The sequence below is a fragment of the Xenopus laevis genome, chromosome 8L (genome assembly GCF_017654675.1).
Source record: "Xenopus laevis strain J_2021 chromosome 8L, Xenopus_laevis_v10.1, whole genome shotgun sequence".
Taxonomy (NCBI): Eukaryota; Metazoa; Chordata; class Amphibia; order Anura; family Pipidae; genus Xenopus; species Xenopus laevis.
In genome coordinates, this window is record NC_054385.1 from 114,947,262 (window position 1) to 114,970,601 (window position 23,340).

Below are 23,340 nucleotides of genomic sequence, written 5' to 3' on the forward strand. Positions count from 1 at the left end.
GATACTTCAGAAGTGGGACAATGAATTTAAATTGGGGAAGGTGTTAGGTCTTCAATGATAGGTTGCTGCTCCAGGCGGCAGAAAGCCCAGCACATGAGCTGCATGATAGGTGCATTGTACCTCAGATAACATGGATGTGGAACACAGAATTAATAACTGGTCCCCAAATGTTCACAGAGTGTTGTTTAAAGAAGAGGTGATACAATACATCTAGAAACATGCCCCTTACCAAACTTTTTTAAAAACATGCTGCTGGCATCAACTTCAAAATAAGTATATTTTTCAAACAATAACATTTCATAGTTGCAACATTTGAAATATTGCCTTTATACTACTTTCAATTAAATATAGGGTTTAAATGATTTGCAAATCATTGCATTCTTTTTTATTTATATTTTAAACTGTGTTCTAAATTTTTAGAATGATGGTTGTATTGACTATTGTATCCAACACACTTCTATTTAGTGTTTACATTTATCAACTCTGAATGCCATTTGCCAGTTCTTCAGTTTAGTCAAATTTTTCTGCAAAACCTAGCATTCTACTTACAGAAGGCAAGCATCTTTGTCTAGCAAGATCTATTGAACATGTACTTAATGATTACGTTTGCATCTATTAAAGCATAAAGCTTCAATATTTGGTTCCTCATGTATGTAAATGGAAGAAATAATCAAAGAAATAACTTAATATCTTTGCTTTTTCCCCAAGTTCTTCAACCAATTTACTATCTTCTGATACCAAGGGTGAGGGTCACACACCCTCAAGTTTTATTCATGTTCTAATAAAATGGGGTAAGCTCCAACGTTGCATATAATTGTATGTGTGACTTGATGTAAATTGCTGACAACTATATACATCTATATAGAGAGGATGCTTTTTAATTACTCTACCCTAAAGAAAAAAAGGAAAGCTCTATCTGATGCTTTATTATAAGAACATTAATAACACATAAAGGAAGGTCAGTTGGATCTCTTCTTTTGGAATTGCCTTCAGAAGTAATTAATGGAGTTGTTGATCCATGGTTTTGGATCAGAATAATAATTATGACAATTTGTCCATTTGCTGTAAAGAAAGAAAAATGAAAAGGCTGGTGTATAATGTAAATAGGCAGAGTATGGCACTCACAGGTAGTATAGGGCAGGCAAAGTGTGGCACACACAGGAAGCATAGGACAGGCAGAGTATGACACACACAGGAAGTGTAGGGTAGGCAGAGTATGGCACACACAGGAAGCATAGAACAGGCAGAGTATGGCACACATAAGAAGGTTAGGGCAGACAGAGCAGGGCCAAACAAGTAAGCACTCAGAACAGGCCCTATGGTATGAGTTAAAATTATGGTCAAGTAAACTACAGGTAATACTAGCTTTCAGGAAAACTGATATATTCTAGTTACATGTTTGTTAATGCCCATGTGATTTTTTAGTTGACATTATTGCCACTTATACATGACCTTAAAGCCACCAGTGGATGGTATAAAAAGGTAATGTACACTTTGAGATTGCTGTAGGTCTGGATATTGTGCATGATCAAGAAGCCATTGAATTCAGCCTTAAAGTCATTAAGAGACTCTGCAATCACAATTTTTAACAGGGTATTCCAAGACCTCACTGCATTTACCATGAAGACTCATTTACATCCTGTTCCCTTGTGCTTTTCTATGGAAAAATATCCAGCATTGTTTTTTGTTATTTCAATGTATTTTTAAAGAATAACCTTGTTTACTTGCAAGAACATTTTCTCCAGAGAAAACACCTGCAAATGGTATAGCCTTTTCTCATAGTTTAGTAGCACACTGAGGCAAAACCAGGTAGCCATAAAGTGCAGAAATTATGTAAAGAGAAGTAAAGCTACCGAAGCAGTTTATTTCCAAAAAGTGCAAGCTATAACACTATATTTATTCAGCAGAATGGATTACCATACCTGAGTAAACAGCTCTAGAAACTCTCTCTGTTTAATATATCAGCTGCCATATTAGCTTGGTGCGACATCACTTCCTGCCTGAGTCTCTCCCTGCTCACTCATAGCTCTGAGCTCAGATTACAGCAGGGAGAGGAGGAGGGAAGGGAGAGGGAAAGGGAGGGGGAGAGGAGCAAACTGAGCATGCTCAAGCCCTAGCCCTGGAGGTTTATGCTGAAAACAGGAAGTCTGGTACAGAAGCCCATGTGTACTCAATAGAAGGAAAGAAATGCTGTGTTTCTTTTGACAGAGGACTCAGAGCAGCATTACTTTTGAGGGTTTACTGGTGTATGTACATTCACCTTTCTGATAAAGCTTACTTAGTTCATGCCTTTCCTTCTCCTTTAAATCAATATCTTTTTATGCAATGAATGAGCTGGGTTGAAAAAGCTGGGGCACTGTGTAAAATATAAATAAAAATAAAATGGAATGATTTGAAAATTTGAGAAATTGCGTTGCCTTTGAAAAAATATATGCTCAGTTTATATTTCACTCTGTGAAACACTGTGTTTCTCAACATAAAACTGCAAATTATTTGGGCCATTCATCATATTCAGTCCATAATAACATTATAAGATACAGGAGACATCTCTATTTTAAAAGGACAAGGCAAAAAGCCTATACTGTATCGTTTAGCAAAAAAAAAATCTACTAAGCCACACATTAGACCATGTTCCCCTTAGGTAAATGTCGGAAAATAAAGAAAAGATGGTTTCTGGCCCTACAGAACTTTATGATTGCACAAGACCACAGATCTGGAGCATTACAAGGAAAGGACAGATGCCCTCTCAAGAGTTCATCAACAGGTGGCTCATTGAAACTAAACTGTGACACTGTAACTTTAAACATATAACATTTTCTATATTATAAGTTTATAATTGTTTCTGTATATGTGTTAAACATTTTATTTCTTAGTGGGACAGATGGAAGCACAAGGTTATTATTTAGAGTCATTAATATAGCAAATAATTCCCATATTTCACTGATTACCACCAGCAGGCAGGTCCGCTTTGTAAGTTGGAGTATCACATTTTAAAGGAGTGTGCCAAAAAAGGGTTGCATTTCATTTTCATTGAAAAGTTTCAACACAACAGCACCAACTAATTCATAATTAGCTTCGTATTTTTGGTGTACAGTCCCCATAAACATAATGTCTTATTCCTGGGGAATATCAGAATAAAATAGAATAACAATTAAAAGAAGAGTCACAATCCTCTGCTTCCCAGATTATATATATTTGAGTTCACTGCACACAGACTGGCGTAGACTTGATTTCATACACACTACATATTGATATGCCACAACTGATTTATTCCTTGAAATAAATTGGCACATGCTGCTGGTTGGATATGGAACAAAACTGGACAATTCAGGAAAGCAGTTGATATCTTCAAATATTATTGATCTCTCACTGAACTGTAAGTAGTAAGCTGCCCTTTTCCCATGCACTCTTTACAGTTTTTGTGTTACTCAGATAAGCTTGCGCAGAAGGCTTCAGTTTAGTATTCATGGAGAAGGGGCATTTATGTTTTTAAAAGAGAACCAAAAGCACAAGTATGACAGAACAGAAAGTTTGACTTCATGGCTCTCTTTAGAGTTTCATGCCAGGACTGTGGACATGAAGCAGTGCAAGTCTGGTGTGTTGTGCAGACTGGAGGGGGACACATTGTTTTCCACACTCCTTCGTACTCATCTAACAAGCACTTGTGCCTAGGGGAATTGAAAATCAGACCACTGAATGATGTGCAGGACTGGTAGGTGCAGAATGTATTGACACTTACAATATGTTCCTACCGAATGCCCACACCTTTTGGATAGAATGGTGCCTAATACAAACAGTGCTCTATATAAGGGACTAACTTCAGGTCTCTGCACTACAAATTTGAGGCAATTTGGAAACAGCAGAATTCAGTGTGCCAGTTGCTGTATTTGTTTGTATCCTGTGTTCTGACATATATTGTAAATATATAAGCTATTTGGGCTGGAGCACACACAAATAAAGGATCACAACTGCCTGGGTGCTGGTTATAAAGTCATGTAAAGGTACAACAAAGGAAGGACAGGCACTCACAGATATTTAGTGAAAAATTCAGTGGTTTATTTCAACGTTTCGGCTCCTAAACTCAAGCCTTAAGACGGCTCGAGTTTAGGAGTCAAAACGTTTAAATAAACCACTGAATCTCAACAGTCTAATTGTCATGAGATTTTTTTTTTTTTTTTTTTTTAAATCAGAATGTACAAACAGAAAATTACTCTGCACTAAAAAACTTAAGGATACCTTCAAAACGTCTAAATTGATTTAAAGAGGTCCAAAGAGATCGGTGCAACACTCATTGACTTCTAAAGGACCTCCACAACTTGTACCTGGTGAAGTTTTATACTAGAGGCTTTGTGGTTTTTACACTTCATAAATCTTGTTAGAGCTTTTTTTAAAAAAATAGAAAACCAAGATTTTTTGGAGATTTATGGAAAAGTTCTAAATGTAATTGTTAGGAAATGACCCCACCACAGTATTTTTGAGTATAACTAACCATATTTCAATATTACAAAAAAAAAATGTTCATCTCAATTTCACAACAAAATGTAATGAAAGTCAATAACAGAAGCAAAATGCATTAATACAAACAAAAAATAGCATTTTGCACGGAAGTCTTCATTAGACAGTTGTTACAAATTTGGATTGTGCGCTGACACGTTTTTACAGACTTCTAAAACATGGTGCATTTTTGTGACAGTAAGAAGTTGTATTATATACACTGCATCAGTAGTGGATCGGACATTGAATCCTCTCTAAATGTTATAATTTATTGTTTAACAAAGGAAACATTTTCACTATGTTCATTTTTTTCCTGCTATGTGAGCAAGATTTCATGTGTTTGCTCTTCTACTAAAATTCTCTAATATGCAGCAAGCTTGATGCTGTGAACAATATAGTACAAATTGATATTGTTTTTAAGTGTCCCATAACCTGACTAACTTTTTTTACTGTTCCTTTATAGGGGTAGACTCATAGACTATATGACAGTTAAATAATAACGAGTATGATAAATTTACTGAATATTGTAATGAAAGGTACAGCCTGGCTTGCTGTTACTTGTATGTTGGCTTTACCTTGCATTGCAACAAAAAATCCCAATTCCCCTGCCTGCTCACTGAATGGGCAACATGTGGAAGGATACCTGCAGGAAGGGGACATCATGATTGGAATCCTAACAGATATATTTGATTTAAGTAACACAGAGTTGGAAACCTTTATTGCCCATCCAGAGAATGAATTTATTGTGTTTTCTGTGTAAGTAGCAGTAGCATATTTTTATGAATTTAAGCCCATATACTTTCACAAACAATTGGTAAATTTTATTTAACAATATCACATATAAATACTTCCTGTTTTCTGAAATTCTTTTATTCTTACTCATATCTTATCAGTGCAATTAATTTCTTATTCTTCCTTTATTCTGTTAGCTGCTTTAAGTAATGCTACATTTTTTCCTGGAGAAAACCTTCTAGTGTTATTGTTTGACACCTCTTTATCCATGATATAAATGTTCCTTTAACCCTTTAAGTGCCAGCAGAATTTCACATTTCATTTGCACTCAGTGCCAGACGTTTTTTGCTCTCTCTCATTTTAGGGGCATTTCTTTGGGGGGATTTTTAGTTTACCTAGGAAAACTATACATTGTTTTTTGGGAGAACCTGAGCTTTCTAAATCTGCCTGTTTTTGTGTATTTTAAATTCTGGAACAAGATATAGAACTCTAAATATCAAAAAATAATTTAATACATTTATACCAGAATTTTTTTTTATTCAATACAAAAAATTCAACTGAGTGTCTCGAACATGCCAATATCAGATATGAATAGTTTTATGAAGATTTCTGACTTCTATAGATCAAAAACTCCTAGCAGTAAATTGCTAAATTCCAAAACACTACAGTAGAATATGGCATATTTTGGATTCCAAAGGCAATAGGTTTATCCTAAAAAAACATTTGTTTTTGAAAATGACTATGCCTATCAAATCCAAAATGGGTAACCATGTCATTCTAATACTAATTAACAAACATAAAAGCTTTACTGAACTTAGCGGCATTTATAAAAATATATGACAATTCAGAAAAATCGCCTCAAAACTTTTACTTTTGTATCTCCCATAGTATTAGGTACCAAGAAAAAACATTCTAAATGTAAAGGCCAGGGGTCCACTGAACAGTTTGATGCACACTGTTCATAGGATTACCAAAGTATCTGCCATTTAGAGACCCCAAAATAAAATTAGCACATACTACTTTTCCTGGCAGTTACTTCAGCTACTGAATATTCATCACATTTACTGCATTTTAACAGTACAAATGTTACAATGCTTTCCAAAAATTGTAGGTTTTGATGAAATACCTGAAAATCATCTAAAAACTTCCAGTTTTTAGTATCGTATCTGCCACGTAGCATCAGGTACCAATAAAAAAAAAATCCTAAATAGGAATGCCAGGGGTCCACTGAAAATGTTAATGCCATAGGATTGCCAAAGTATCTGGCATATAGAGACACCAGAATTAAGTTAGTGCATACATCTTGTCCTGGAAGTCACTATTGAATAATCAACACATTTACTGCAATATATGGGGGGTAAAAACACAAAGACAACCCAAAACCATATATTTTTGGAAAGTACACATTCAGATGAATCCAAAATGGGTAACCATGTCTTTCTACTCACAATGCTTTCCAAAAATTGTTGGTTTTGATGAAATCCCTGAAAATCGCCTCAAAACATCCACTTTTAGAGATCCTAAAATGGATATATAGCAGACAAAATCAAGTAAGAAAGAAGAAGGCCGAATGCAATAAAATCACTAAAATCCAATATAACCACTAAAACAGTTTGAGTATTTTAGCTTTGTCAAATACATTTAACAGACATACACAAGTGAACACCTATGCAGATGCATTAATGCAATAAAATGGCTAAAATGCAATTAAATGTCTAAAAATGCACCAAAATTATAATATAATCACTAAAATAACATACAAAAGGCATTGCACAGTGTGGTTTGACAAATACCCCCCACATGGTGCAATAAAAAAAAAAGTGTGCTGTTTGCATGTTAACATGTGTGCAAGTAGTTGTGAGTGCTGTGAATGTGTGGAAAGCCCTTAATCCCTCATAAATGTATGTGTGTGTGTAAGTGTAAATGAAAGTGTGTATTAGTCACTGACCCCTTCTGGAAGTCCTACCCACTCCTTGTTGGTCAAAACTTATCCTTTTAATAGTGGCTCCACATTACCCTCCTTTTTTGATACTTACTTTATTCGGGCTGAAGGGTGAGGGCGGAGTTAGCATGACTGACGGCTGAGAAGGGAGAGTAGAGGACGGAGGTGTGACTGCAGGTTTGGAAGATGAGTGACGGTAAAAGGACCCGATGCGCCATTCAGAAGGCATAGGACATCGCAGGAAGGAAGGGTATTTCGCCGCAGGATGTCCTAAAATGCGTTCCGTACACTCTAGTTATTACTGTTGGTTGGATTCTTAGGGATAACTTAACTGGGAGAAAGGACCAATTAATCACTCTCTAATTACATACTCATATTTAAAAGACAGATCAATATCCAACAAGTAACAACCACAAAACAAACCATACCTGATGAATATAACAAATGTAAATAACGGAATAGAATAAAATAAATAAATAAATAAATATATATATCTATATATCTATATATCTATATATATATATATATATATATATATATATATATATATATATATATATATATATATATATATATATATATATATATATATATATATATATATATATATATAAAAATAGGATTTCTTTTCTAGTTCCTCCCTCCAGTATTATCGTCACTTTCTTGCTGCCATTTTTGCTTTTGAGGAAATCAACAACAACGTAAACATCCTGCCTAATGTGACCTTGGGATTCCATATCCATGATTCCTGGGGTAACGAGAGAAAAGCCATTAGCAGTATATTTAGTATGCTGACTGGAAGCAATGATTATGTACCTAACTACAAGTGCACCCAGAACAGGATTCCCAGTGCATTCATAGGGCATCTACTGTCTTCAGTATCAAATGTCATGTATCAGATTACCAGCATCTATGGATTGCCCCAGGTATGGAATATTTCTAAATAACTTTTAGCTTTCTGCTTTTGGGTATTAATTTAAATTAATATTTGTTTATAAAGAATGGATTTTAGGAAATGATATTGCAAAGTCTTGATTATTATAGTTTTGAGCAAACTTGTGGTTTTTCACTTATAATTTCTCAGTTTTTCAAGAATGCATTGGAGGCAAAATGAAAAACGTTTTTGTTCCTGCAATAGCATATATTTTGCCCTTCTTTGGCCACTTGGATGGTATTTTAGTGCAGATTCATGAAAAATTGCACCACTAGCAAATCTGCTAATTCTGCCCCAAAACTGTACTAGTTTCCTCATACACATTAATTAACATCCAGAGGCTAATTTATCAACATTCGCAAAAAAACAAAAACAAATTGTTTAAAAATGGTCCAAAAAGATTAGCTCAGCTCCCACAGGCTTTAATGGGACCACCTTGTTTGTATTCAAGGTTTTCATGGTTTATACACTTAATTAAAACATGTTTAAAGTTTTTAAGAAATATTGTAAAACCATGAGATTTTCAAGATTCATAGAAAAAACAGAAATGTGATTGTTAGTAAATGGGCATCTAAACAGGCTGTTCTTAATTAGACCTCTCTTCCACAGGTGCCTGATTATCCTTACTAGCGATAAGCTACTATTTTTTTTTTTGCCAGCCATGGATTTGCAGTGAAATTCCCCATTTCGCCAGGTGCGAATGTTTTTGTAAAATTATGGTAAAAATTTGACGAGCAAAAAAATCCGCAGAGAAAAAGCGCCTATAAGAAAAACACATTTAAGAAAAAATGCCCATTGACTTAAATGCATTTGGACAAAAACTCACCAAGAGAACGAACGCCCATTGACTTTAATGCATTAGGACAAAAAAAGTCCCTTAAAAAAAACGCCCATTGGCTTTAATGCATTTTGAGTGAGAAAAATTGTCACCTGTGTAATAAAAAAGGTGCGGTAAAAATGTACATCAACTTCAACGCTTTTCACAATTTTTTCGCTGTTTTGCAAATGTTTTGCCATTTCGCAAATTTTTCGCCAAGGCAAAACGGGACAGATTCACTCATCAATAATCCTTACTAATACATGCCAAGCATTGTAAAACACTACAGCTATGTATTGATTAGGACATTGAGTCCTCTACTTTGCAAAGGCAACAGATTAACATTCTTATCATCAATAGAATCACTAAGGGTCCCATTCATTAAGTTCGAGTGAAGGAATAGAAGAAAAAATACTTCGAATTTTGAAGTGTTTTTTTGGCTACATCGACCAACGAATGGGTTACTTCGACCTTCGACTACGACTTCGACTTCGAATCGAATGATTCAAACTAAACTTTCGACCATTCGATAGTTGAAGTACTGTCTCTTTAAGAAAAAATTTCAACCCCCTAGTTCGCCACCTAAAAGCTACCGAAGTCAATGTTAGCCTATGGGGAAGGTCCCCATAGGCTTGGCTAACTTTTTTTGGTCGAAGGATAATCCTTCAATCGATGGATTAAAATCCTTTGAATCGTTCGATTCGAAGGATTTAATCATTCGATTGAACGATTATTCCTTCGATCGTTCGATCTAACTATTTGCGCAAAATCCTTCAACTTCGATAATCGAAGTCGAAGGATTTTAACTCCCCAGTCGAATATTGGGGGTTAATTAACCCTCGATATTCGACCCTTAATACATCTGTCCCTTACATTTCATTTTGTAAAATAGAGTCAACATAATATGGGACTTTCTCAGTTAAAGAACTAACCAACCCTATTTTATAACTTTTATCAAACTGTTTGACTCCTTTTCCTGATTTTTTCCTTTTTTAAATAGTGCTTACTTAGGGCCCTACAATATATTTTTGCGTTGGGGTTTTAGGGTTTCTGTTAATTTTGAATCTGAAGAAAATTTGTACAAAAATTACAATTTAGAAATATTCTTATTCGTTCTGCTCTTTTTTCATTCATGCTTTTTATAGTCAGATCTTTTAATAAATTACATGACATTTGTAGTTTAGAAAAAACAAGTTTTTATTACCACAGAAATACACATTTTGATATATGGGCCTTCCAGTCTCAATTTCATTCAGTATTGTATTTCTTGTCATACTCACAGCCACCATGTTGCTTTTTATAGACATAACAAAGATGGCCATCAATCTCTGCCTGCACATGAGCTAAAATGTTCCCTGCCCACACAACACTGTAATTGTTCAGTGCATAACTGAATTAAAATGAACTGTACTAGCTCTGCCTGAACCATTTTGCACATGCAGCATTCCTAAATAATGAATTATGCCAAAATTGTGTCCTTAGTCTGAGAACATAAATATATGGGACATTTAACTCTCAGAGATATTTGGAAATGCCTGGTATTGCTAAGAAAACCAGTAATCAGATCAATTGTATGCATATCTCGAATTAGTATAGGTAGTCTAATCTTTTATGCCACAAATAATACATGAAACATGAGGGCGGGGGTTATTTATCAAAGGACAAGTTTCCCCCAAAAACATTTTTGAGGGTAGTTTCAGTAAAAAACTTTATTTTTTAAGAATACTTAAATTTTTCAAGATTTATTATGTCCCAAAGCTGAAAATGTTTAGTCATTTGTTTTCATTAGTAATGGTTTGAAAATCTTACGTTTTTAGAGGTTTTTGGGTTTTTATTCGGATCATTCAGCATTGTTCTTTCATTCTTGCTTCTTTTTATTCAGATCTTCATGACATTCGTGGTTTTAGAGAAAGTGTGTTTATTTCCCTTTATCATTATTATTACCATGTATTTTTAGAGCGCCAACATATTATGCAGCGCTGTAAACTACATGTGCTTATACAAAGAAATCACATGAATTACATACATAGACCATACAGAGTTATACATAATGACTAGTACTGGTACAAAAGGTGAGCAAAGCCCTTTGCAAAAGAGCTTACAATCTAATTGGAAGGGGAATGAGACACAAGGTGTGGGAATGGGCAAGATGAGATATGTATCATATGTTAATGCATTTGATAGCTACACATAGTGAGAGTAGTCTTCTCTAAATAAGTGTGTTTTAAGCAGAAAGGCTGGGAGAAAGTTGGAGGAGGCTGGATCTCTATACCTTTTTGGCTTGTTGGAGGAAATGGCAAAAATCTTTTAGGATGCATGAAAGTGCAAACAGGAGAAATAAAGGAAAAAACATTTTGAAGTGTAATGTAAAAGACAAATCAGTGTTTTCTTGTTTCAGTGTTGATTGAAGGGAATCTCGTGCACTGAGTCTTATCTTTGCCTTGGCCAACTGCCTTGTTTAACTGCCATTTCTAAGCACTTGTGAAATATTAGCCCTGCCTTGTTTAACTGCCATTTTCCTCGCACTAATGCAATCTTCTATGCTGGGTCTGAATGTAGTGGACACAGATGTGTGTTTGAGATATTTATCACAAGTATTAAATCAGAGAAAGAATTAAGCAGTATACAGGAGTTGCAATAGAGTGGTGTATATAGCAGTATAAGGACAAGCAGAATTACCAGAATGAAGCAGTATACAGGAGTTGCAATAGAGTGGTGTATATAGCAGTATACAGATGAACAGAATAAACTGAAGGAGTGAGAAGATATAGGAGTTAGTTCCATGGAACTGTCTTGTTTAACTGCCATTTCTAAGCACGTAGGAAATGTTAGCACACAAAAATGAGACTGTTGTTTAATCGGCCTCTATATCTCAGCATATAATAATTGTATTCCCATTTAATAATATTGATAGAGTGGTTTAAATTGCCTATACATTTGCAATATATTTTTTACCCAGGTGAGTTATGGAGCTGTGGATCCTGAATTCAGTGACAGAATCCGCTTTCCATTATTCTATCGAACAGTGACAAGTGAAACTTCCCAGTACAAAGTAATCATCCAGCTCATCAAGACTTTTAATTGGAACTGGGTTGGGATGATATTCTCTGATGATGAGAGTCACCAGAAAGCCAGTGAACAAATGAAGAATGAGATCATTAAGAATGGAATCTGTATCGCTTACCTTGTTCAGATTGGTGATACTGATCGTAGAACTGTTTACTTTGCTTGGCAAACCATAAGGCAGTCAAATGCCAGTGTTGTCATAGTTTATAGTAAAACAGTTGCGTTTCTGATGTTTCTTTTATTTCAAAAAAACTCAATTAATGTGGTGTGGCTGATGCTATCTCCTTTGTCATCAACTTCAGAGAAAATATATACTGATACATTTAATGGATCCCTTGTTATACTCTTTCATCAAGGAAACATACCTGGTCTAAGAGACTTTCTTTACAAAGTTAATCCTTCAAGGTTTCCTAATGATCCAATTACTGCTGCAGTTTGGTTTTGGGTGTTTGGTTGCTACTCTGAAGAAGCCTTTGCTAAGTCATCATTCAAATCCTACCATATATGTAATGACAATGATACACTAAAGCAATATAAAAAGCATGGATTTGACACAAGCTCTTTTAGATTAACATACTATATGTACATTGCTGTATATGCTGTGGCCCATGCACTTCATGCTGTGTATACTGATAAATCCAGTGGTGGAAATATCTTGCATGGTGATAAAAGTATAAATGGCCTTATGCAAACACAGGTATAATATTTCTTATAAAAACGTATTTACTGGCATTTATTCAAAAGAATGCTGTAATTAAAATAAAAACTTTTAGACACATCTAAATATGAGTAATATTTGTCATTTTGTACATGAATCAAATATGGTATTATGCTGGAAATTAGCTACTTACCAGACAGAATAACTATGATAAGATCTATGCCTCTTAGCAGTGAATCCTTAGGGACAGATTTATCAAGGGTGGAATTTCGAAGTAATGGAAGCTTTTTTGAACTCCCATAACTTCGAAATTCTAATTAAAAAAGATCAATCGAAATTAAAAAAATGAAGGTTTTTTTTTGGGTGAATATTCGTTCGAATTCGAATCGTATAAATCAAAGTTCTTCTTTCAAAGTCCACCAATTGACTCCAAATAGATTGTAGGAGGTCCCCCATAGGCTAAAACAGCATTTCACAGGTTTTAGATGGCGAATGGTCAAAGTCGAATTTTTAAATTTCGATATTCAATTTTTCAAATTCGAATCAAATTCAAATCAAGTTTTTTTGAACTCCCATAACTTCGAAATTCAAATTAAAAAAGACCAATCAAAATTCATTTTTTTCAGGTGAATAGGTCCGTATTTGCTAGAATTTGAATCATAGGAATTGAAATAATAGCGCAATCAATATTAAAAAAAATTTTTAAATATTTTTTCAATTTTGAATCGTATTTGGACTATTCCCTAGTCAAAGTACACAAAAGTTAACTCGAAATTCGAATTTTTTTAATTCGAATTTTCACTTCGACCTTTGATAAATCTGCCCCTAAAGGTTTTTTTTTGTAGCTTCCTGGTAGTGAAAGACATGATGATCCAGGACAGAATATGTCCAGTAAAAACATAGAATTACCCAAAGGATGCTGAGCATGTGCTGTACTATCTTCTCAGGAAATATACAGTATAAAGCTGCAGTTGGCAATGATAGTATGATGCCATTGTCCCCACAATACATTGCACAGAGGAGTCATCACTCTTTAGAAGTACAGTAGGTAGATAGCTCAGCTCAGATCTGTGTGCCCTATGCGTTCAACTGGTGCTGCTCAGTGGGAAGGCAGAATTGAAATGATACAGAGAACCACATAGCATCAGTGCTCAGAACTTAAGCTTTGCTGGGCATGTGTCGATTTTTAACATGTCAATATTTTTATTGCAGTTAAACAACCAGCTCAAGAAAATCCATTTCAGAACAGAGTCTGGAGATGAAATTTTCTTTAATGAGAAAGGAGAAAGTCTAAGGTATTTTGATATAATAAACTGGAACATTTTTCAAAATGAAACCGTGACTACAAGACATGTTGGGACCATCATTTCATCTGAGTCTTCAGGACTTGCCATTGACAAAGAGGCCATCCTTTGGGCATCTTCGTTTAATGGGGTACGGCATACATTTATATGGCAGCTGAAAGGCATTGTAAAGCATTTTTCATTTAATGATTAAAATCTGGCCAATTGTACACTGTTAAATTTTGCATTATGGCACAGACATTAGCTATCAAAATATATCAAAAATATAATGTATTTCAGGTCACATAGATTCATTTGTTCCACTTTATCAGATACAGTGATTTTATTATAAAATATCTGCACTGGTGATGAGAGAATTTTTGCGCCAGTCATGGATTCATGGCGAAATTCCGCATTTCACCACCTACCAATTTTTTTTTGCAAAAATTTTCCCTTAACAAAAAAAGTCTACAAAAAAAATGTCACAGAGACAATAAAAAATGGCCATTGACTGTAATGCATTTGGTCCGAGAAAAATTGTAAAAAATGGTTGCATGTAAAAAAAATTGGTGCCCATTGACTTCAATGCATTTCATGATTTTTTTCGCCATTTCACACATTTTTTTGCAGTTTTGAAAATTTTTTGGTAAAGCAAAACAGGACAGAATATGCGCTGTTTCGCCCGAAAAATTCCCGAATTTCGTGCGAAATTCGCAAAACTGCTAAAAATGTGCAAAACGGCGTCCGTTTTTTTGGCTAAATTGCGTCGGCATCCAAAGAAGGGATGCCGGCGTCCATTTTTTTTGGACGCCAGTGAATTTTCGCAGCCGCGAATTTATGACTGGCGAATAAATTCGCCTATCACTACTCATTACTAATCTGCACTGACATAGAACATGAAAATACACATACGCAGAGGTGCACACGTATTCATGTCATCTGCCTGAGTGCACTGAAAGTAAAAGAAAAACCGTCCTACACTCAATGGGGCTTTTAAGAGCAGGTATCTATCTGTGGATGTACAGGTTCTTCAGAAAGGTCAATGTGTAGTGACCAAAATGTTGGACTGAATATGTAATTGAATAAAATATTATTTTGTTCTCGAAAGACCCACTGAGTGCACAGCTGTTCACTTTAGAAAAAAAGGGACTGAAAATAATTATGGCTGGACTACTTTAACATATAAAATATTAAAATAAAATATCAGTCCATTTTCCTACTGCCATGTTTAGATCCCTTCCTCAAGTTGCAGTACCAGCTGTCTCCCTGGTTACAGGAAAGCTTCTGTGGAAGGAAAACAAGTTTGCTGCTATGAGTGTGTTCAATGCTCGGAAGGAGAAATATCCTCATTGCCCGGTAAGTAATGATGAATGTTTTATGGCAAATTGATAAAAAAGGGAAAGAGACAGTTCCCTTTAAAACATGCACATTATGTGCATATTGTATCTATTATACTTATCGGGGGGCCTTTTAACGGAAAATATGAATGCCTCCAAACATGTTCCCAAAAGCTATATTTACATAGACTTTTGGGGTACCCAAAACCAGATAGGACCTAAATACAGTACTTAAAAGTAAAAAAGAGAGACAGTTCTGCAAGCTTGCTGATGCCTGCTGTCTGATGGTAAAATATCAGGTGATGCACTTGATGAGAAAGTAGGTATAATTCACTGTATTATTAGGGGTCATCTACTATAAGGAAGTCAATGTGCAAAGTTCAATGTACTTTTTTCTGCACGTTATACAATAGTTGGTATATGTGCCCACTGCCAGTGTGGTCTGCACTACTTTTTTAATCAGAAATACTTCCTGAATGACCTCTTGTGTAAGTGATCCCTATTTTGTGTGAGGGGGTTAGTGAGTTATGGAAAGTAAGTTGCAAGTATTCTTATGATACATGTCAGCTCAGACACAGTGGGGAATACTACTGGCAACATTCTCTGACTATTAAGCAAGTTGGGTTTTGCAACCAATTAATTGCAAATCACAGCTATGAAAGATGACCAGGGCTAATTTTGCCATGTGTAACCTTATCCTAAGGACATGCTAGGGATCATTTAGTTGCCACACCACAGTTGCAGGGCATCTAATTTCCCAACAGTCAGTTGTGCAAAGAATCTCACTGCATCAAGATACACCACTCATACTCATTGTCTTTATAAGGATACAATCAGTTGTTTATATACAATATTTGTCTCTTTTGTCTCTTCTCCAAACCTATTGATGTCAGAAATATTTAGGACATGACAGATAGAGCAATGTAGGTAAGGGAAGTCGGCAAGTCAGATCCGTAACTTCGGGATAAGGATTGGCTCTAAGGGCTGAGTCGGTCGGGCTGGGGCGCGAAGCGGGGCTGGGCACGCGCCGCGGCTGGACGAGGTGCCCCGACGGCCTTCCTCTCCCGCCCCCCTCTCTCTCCGGGAGCCACCCTCCGGCAGCGGCGACTCTGGACGCGCACCGGGCCCTTCCTGTGGATCGCCCCAGCTGCGGCGCGCGCCTCTCCCCCGCGCCTCAGGGGAGTCTGGGGAAATTCAGAATTGATAATCAATATTATGTGTCAGATGAACCTTCTTCTTTTGTTTCAGATATGGAGAATTGCCTGAGATGTCCTGAAGACCAATGGTCCAATGAGAGTAGAGATAAATGCATCATGAGAACCATTGACTTCCTTTCATATAAGGATCTTCTTGGTGTGGCTCTAACCACCACTGCTTTAGTCATGTGCTTTTGCACAGGTGCAGTGTTTTGCATCTTTTTAAAATACAAAAATAGCCCCATTGTAAAAGCCAATAATCAACTGCTCAGTTTTATTCTTCTTTTTTCTCTCATACTATGCATTCTTTGTTCCTTACTATTTATTGGAAGACCTACAAAAGTGACCTGTTTGCTGAGGCAAACTTCATTTGGTATCATCTTTGCTCTTTGTATTTCTTCCATTTTGGGGAAAACCATTACTGTTATTGTTGCCTTCAATGCCACAAGGCCTGGAAGCAGACTCAGAAATTATGTTGGTACCAGGGTCCCTAAATATATTCTCATGCTATGCATTCTTCCAGAGATTTTGATCTGTGGACTTTGGATATTAATCTCTCCTCCATTCCTTGACTATGACTCCCACTCTGAAACAGGAAAGATCATTTTGCAGTGCAATGAGGGGTCATCTTGTGCATTTTACATAATGGTTGGTTACATTGCCTTGTTGGCTTTTGTTAGTTTCTTTGTTGCTTATCTTGCCCGTAAATTACCAGACATATATAATGAAGCACAATATATAACCTTCAGTATGTTACTGTTCTGCAGTGTGTGGATCTCCTTCATCTTGGCCTATGTGAGCACCAAAGGCAAATATTTAGCAGCAGTGGAGATATTTGCCATTCTTATTTCCAGTGCAGGAATTCTTTGTCTTATATTTATTCCCAAGTGCTATATTATCTTTTTTAAACCATCAGTGAGCACCAGAGGTCATTTCATATAGTCAAATCTATGATCATTTCAGAAACTACTCTAACAATTCAGTTTAATAAAACGTGTCTTGTGTGAATAGATGACAGACAAAATGTATGTATTAAAAAAATCTATATAGTTGATTGCAAATGTATACAAATTTTTGGTGTGACTTCTTATGTTTTCACAATATCCAGCCTTAAAATATACTCTGCAAATAAAAGACAAAGACTTTCTGTTTGTCCATTGCATCTCACTGGGCATGTTAATCCATGGAACTTCCCAGTCAAGCACAAGACATTCATCCCAATATTTCCTTGACATCATAAACCACTTTTTATGATTTGTCTACTTTGTTCAACTGCCTATGGTATGAGTTATAATTATGGCAAAATAAACAAATACTAGCTTTCAGGAAAACTGCTATAGTCTAGTTATATCTTTGTTAAGGTCTCTTTAAACCTTTGACGTCCCATGACAATAAAGAGTAACACCTGTGTTCAGAATCTGAAAGCAACAAACAGTATTTAGTGCTTTGTCCTGGTAACAACATATAAAGGGCTAGGAGTGTTAAGAATGTGTGTTTTTAAATTAACAACAAATATGTTACTATTTTAAATAGGGAGGAAGGGTAAGCGGATTAGATAAATGATTTTTTTATGGCTGACATTATGGCCATTTATCCATGACCTAAAATCCACCATAGTGGATGGCATAAAAATTAAACATACACCTTGAGATTGCTTTGGGTCTAAATATTGTGCATATCCCTCTAATCCACCCTTAGGGGCAGATTTACTAAGGGTCGAATATCGAGGGTTAATTAACCCTCGATATTCGACTAGGAACTAAAATCGTTCGACTTCGAATATCGAAGTCGAACGATTTAGCGCTAATCCTACGATCGAACGATCGAAGGATTATTCGTTCGATCGAACGATTAAATCCTTCGAATCGAACGATTCGAAGGATTTTAATACAACGATCGAAGGAATATCCTTCGATCAAAAAATCACAGGCAAGCCTATGGGGACCTTCCCCATAGGCTAACATTGACTTCGGTAGCTTTTAGCTGCCGAAGTAGGGGGTCGAAGTTTTTCTTAAAGAGACAGTACTTCGACTATCGAATGGTCGAATAGTCGAACGATTTTTAGTTCGAATCATTCGATTCGTAGTCGAAGTCGTAGTCGAAGGTCGAAGTAGCCCATTCGATGGTCGAAGTAGCCCAAAAAACACTTCGAAATTCGAAGTTTTTTTAATTCGAATCCTTCACTCGAGCTTTGTAAATGTGCCCCTTAATGTCATTAAGAGAATCTACACGCAAGCAACTTTGCAGTATACATCTGTTAAAAAATATGCAGACTTTTCATGAGTTTTAATGGTTTCTGACAGTTCCATAAGCCTAGCCCCCTGCTCTCCTGCTGAGCTGGCTGACTACTTTGCTGAGCTGGCTGACTACTGTTACTTTTTATCAACAGTCACATGTGCAGGGAATAGTGGGGTTTGGAGGATGCAGACTAAGGACAGTTTCCTTAGTCTGCATCCTCCAAACCCCACAATTCCCTGCACATGTGATTTCAATAAGGAATGGAACAGCACATTGCAATGCATTGTGGCTTATGTAGTTCCTGCATGCTGTCTGTCAGCTGTTGAGTAGTTGTTACCATTTGTAACGTCAGTGTTTAGTCCCTCCTTCCCTGTCAGGATGTCAAATGATGCAGAAAGAGTAGAACTGTTAAACAGCTGGATTTCAGCATAGTTAATGGCATTTATTCATACTTTTTTAAGAAACAGGTAACTGTGATGGATATATTAGGGTTTTTTTAAGTTGTGTGGGCCTCTTTATCAAATTTTGGTTTGGAAGCCAGAGTTCCCCTTTAGTATAGAAAATGGTTGCCATCTTTGCCTGATCACCAGCATGCTCTTTGTACACTGAGAGTGTTATCATGTTCTAAAGGAGTGTGCCAGAAAGGGTTACATTTAATTTGCAATGAAAAGCTTCAACACAAGAGTGCCAACTATGTTCAGAATTAGCAACATATTTTTGGTACACAGTCCCCATAAACATAGGGTCATATTTACTAAGCTTGAGTGAACAATTCGAATAAAAAAAAAATCGAATTTCGAAGTATTTTTTTTGGCTACCTCGACCATCGAATGGGTCAAATTCGATCAAATTCAATCAAATCGAATGATTCGAACGATTCTATTAAGCTTCTCCGCAATACCAATCCTTGTCTAATCAAAGCCTTAACTCACCTATTTAATCTTTCACTTTCAACTGGACTATTTCCTTCTCAACTAAAACATGCTCTTGTCACCCCCATTCTGAAAAAACCCTCTCTTGATCCCTCCAATCTTGACAACCTCCGACCTATCTCTCTGCTATCTTTCATCTCTAAACTACTTGAGCACCTAGTCTACATCCGACTAACCTCATTCCTCTCTGACAATAACCTGCTGGACCCCCTACAATCTGGTTTTAATCCACAACACTCCACGGAAACTGCCCTGACTCAACTAACTAATGATCTTTTAACTGCTTAAGCCAACAATCATTTCTCTCTCAGCCACATTTGACACTGTAGATCACTCTCTCCTCCTCCAGTCCCTCCATTCACTTGGCCTTCTTGACACAGCCCTGTCCTGGTTCTCTTCTTACATCACCAATCGTTCCTTCAGTGTCTCCTACAACGGAGTATCATCTTCTCCCCTACCTGCTTCTGTTGGAGTTCCTCAAGGCTCTGTCCTCGGACCATTACTATTCTCCCTCTATACTTCCTCCCTCAGCAAATTAATCAACTCGTATGGTTTTCACTACCACCTGTATGCTGACGATACTCAGATCTATCTCTCATCTCCTGATCTCAACCCAGAACTCCTAACTCGCATCTCCTCCTGCCTGTCCGCTATCTCTACCTGGATGTTGCAACGCTACCTTAAATGAAACCTCTCTAAAACTGAAATGGTTCTCTTTCCTCCAACTAACACCAGTAACATCCCTGAAGTATCCATCATAGTTAACAATTCCACTATCACCCCCTCTCCCCAGGCCCGGTGCCTTGGGGTTATCCTAGATTCTGCCCTGTCATTCACTCCTCATATCCAGTCACTTATTAAATCATGTCACTTCCATCTAAGGAACATATCCAAAATACGATCATTTATCACCCAAGATGCTGCCAAAATTCTTATTCACTCTCTCGTTATATCACGTCTAGACTACTGTAACTCTCTTTTAATTGGCCTTCCCCTCCAGAGATTGTCACCTCTCCAGTCCATAATGAACACTGCTGTGAAGCTCATACACTTCAGCAACCGCTCCTCCTCTGCCTCGCCATTCTGTCAATCCCTGCACTGGCTTCCGTTACCTTTCAGAATCAAATTCAAATTAATGACACTGACTTTCAAAGCACTTCATAACTCTGCCCCACCCAACATCTCTAAAGTCATCTCTATATACTCACCCAACCGCTTACTACGCTCCTCTACTGACCTGCTACTCAACTCTTCTCTCATTACCTCTTCACATGCTCGCATTCAAGACTTTGCAAGGGCTGCTCCCCTCCTCTGGAACTCTCTCCCACGGTCTGTCCGACTTTCTCCCAACCTTTCTGCTTTCAAGAAATCTCTTAAAATGCACTTCTTTCGAGAAGCCCACCCTCACTCTGCTTAACTACCAAATGCAACACCACATACAGTACCACATTTCTCACCCACTTAATTCAATCTTGCCCACTCTCACACCTTGTGTATTACTCCCTTCCCTTTAGACTGTATGCCTATGCATAGGGACTTCCTCACCTTTTGTACCGGTATTGACTGTGATGTATGTAACTCCATATGTACTATGTATATAATTCATGTGATTTAGTTGTATAATCACATTTACTTTACAGTGCTACGCAATATGTTGTCGCTATATAAATACATGTTAATAATAATAATAATAATAATAATAATAATAATACTATGAAAGACGTTCATACAACTTTAATATACCCACCCTATTCAAATTAACCTAAATGCAAAAGTGCTAGTAAAGCTTCGCTAGGCAAAATGAATGTTAGCATCAGTTTTCTTTGAAATGCTTGCACTGCCAGCATTCAGTGCCCAGGACACAACTTTCCAATTTAGCGAATGAATTAGTGTAGTGGTAACGGATTGGCGCCTGACAAAGTGGCACGGCGTGTGGCAAGGGGGTCACTGGTGACAATTCGTACTTAAAGGGATACTGTCATGGAAAAACATGTTTTTTTCCAAAACATATCAGTTAATAGTGCCGATCCAGCAGAATTCTGCACTGAAATACATTTCTCAAAAGAGCAAACAGATTTTTTAATATTCAATTTTGAAATCTGACATTGGGCTAGACATTTTGTCAGTTTCCCAGCCGCCCCAGTCAATACAAACCAGTATTTGTATTGCAACTATCACAGTTATACCAATAGTTATGTTATAGTGTCACTCAAATCTATTTCCTTCCTTTGAAATCAAATGCAAATCTGAATGGTGAAATCCTGTATGGTCCATCTCTTACAGCAAAGCAGTAGATTTGAATTATAGTTATGACCATTGATTCAACTGGAATAAGTGGAAAAATTAAAGTCTGAAAAAATACAAGTCTACAGTATAAAAAGACATAAAAAAACTGAACATCTATTTTTGCATTAGCAACAGATATTTACTGCCTAGTCAGAATAACCTCATGTCTTATTCCTGGGGAATTTCCAAATAAAATATAATAAACATTGAAAGGAGAATTTATTTTCAGAGCAGTCGTGATCCTGTCCTTTTCAAACTATATAAATGACTTCACCGCTCACTATGCATTTACAATTACTGGATAATTTACAGACCACAGAACTGTTTCTTGAGCAATAATTGATCTGTGTTATTAAAACACACTGGTGTGTGCCATTGAATTGAAGGATATAAAATGAAGATGGACAATACAAATGATCACTCAATTCCGTAGATCTAATCGGTCTTTATCACTGTAAGTACCAGACTGTTTGCAGACAATTAGAGAAAAGCCACAAATTTCACATGTGTTCATAAATTGTGTTTATTAATGAGATAATCTAGTACAGGAGGCTTCAATATGTTGGAGGAATATATTATAACATTTAAAAAAAAAAAAAATATCTAAAACAAAGGGAGATTTAGGCTTCCAGCTTCTCTGTGATTCAGCATTTAACAAGCTTACAGATATATAAAATATGCTCCCCATTACAAGTTACAAGCAAAACTGCAGTGTTTCTCTTCACCAAAATTTTTTTGAAGCTGCAGGAAAACTGCAAAACTTTGCCAGAATGTATTCATCCCTGCCTGTTACTGTTCTGTAGGGTTCCAAAAGAATCTATAACAGCATTGTCTCAATAATTGTGGACCTCTAACCTTGAGATTTGTAAAGAGATCTCAGTCTGACCTTTAAAACAACTTTCTCAATTGTAATAACATCAGTTATACAATAATGTAACAACCTCCAAGCTAGTGGGGGATGTGAGGGATGTAAAATTTTTGAGATTAACTTCAAAATATATATATATATATATCCCTGTTTTTAATTTGTACCTCTTGCAGATATCCCCTACTCCATGAATCCATTTCTGATGCATATTTTTGTTTAAATACCAGCTAGAGAAAAAAAAATACCTGATCTATTGATCTCTTCTCTAGACTGGCTTTATTAGAATGCAATGTCACCTCATTGTGCTCCATTTTAAGAACCAACTCAATCACTCCTTGATATCTGTGTATATTTTTCTCCCTTTACTGCACATTTGGGACCTGTGCACCTGTACCTCAAAAATAATTTGGTGAGCGTTGCTTGACTTTCTGGTTTGCATTGGTTAAATCTTTTTCAGTGAGTCATATTAAAGCATTGAATGAACCAATAAACCTGGGGCCTTGTCACTCAGTCCTTCCAATAAGCAATATCCACCAGCTGCTATCCCTAGCTTAGAG

General features: G+C 36.4%; 1 protein-coding gene across 1 annotated transcript; it reads left to right on the forward strand.

Annotated features, from left to right (window-relative positions):
- Positions 1 to 130: 130 nt before the first annotated feature.
- On the forward strand, positions 131 to 17,401 carry LOC108699022 (vomeronasal type-2 receptor 26). Its single transcript, XM_041573937.1, has 5 exons — positions 131 to 196; positions 11,879 to 12,682; positions 13,856 to 14,077; positions 15,159 to 15,282; positions 16,512 to 17,401. Exons 1-5 carry the CDS (start codon positions 131 to 133, stop codon positions 17,399 to 17,401), a joined length of 2,106 nt encoding a protein of 701 aa, XP_041429871.1.
- Positions 17,402 to 23,340: the final 5,939 nt, after the last annotated feature.

Excerpts from the sequence above, each read along its gene's own strand:
- LOC108699022 (XM_041573937.1), top strand. The coding sequence starts at position 131 with ATGGATGTGGAACACAGAATTAATAACTGGTCCCCAAATGTTCACAGA. Across the intron at positions 12,683-13,855 it reads ATGGCCTTATGCAAACACAG|TTAAACAACCAGCTCAAGAA; the intron begins GTATAATATTTC and ends TTTTTATTGCAG. Across the intron at positions 14,078-15,158 it reads GGGCATCTTCGTTTAATGGG|ATCCCTTCCTCAAGTTGCAG; the intron begins GTACGGCATACA and ends TGCCATGTTTAG.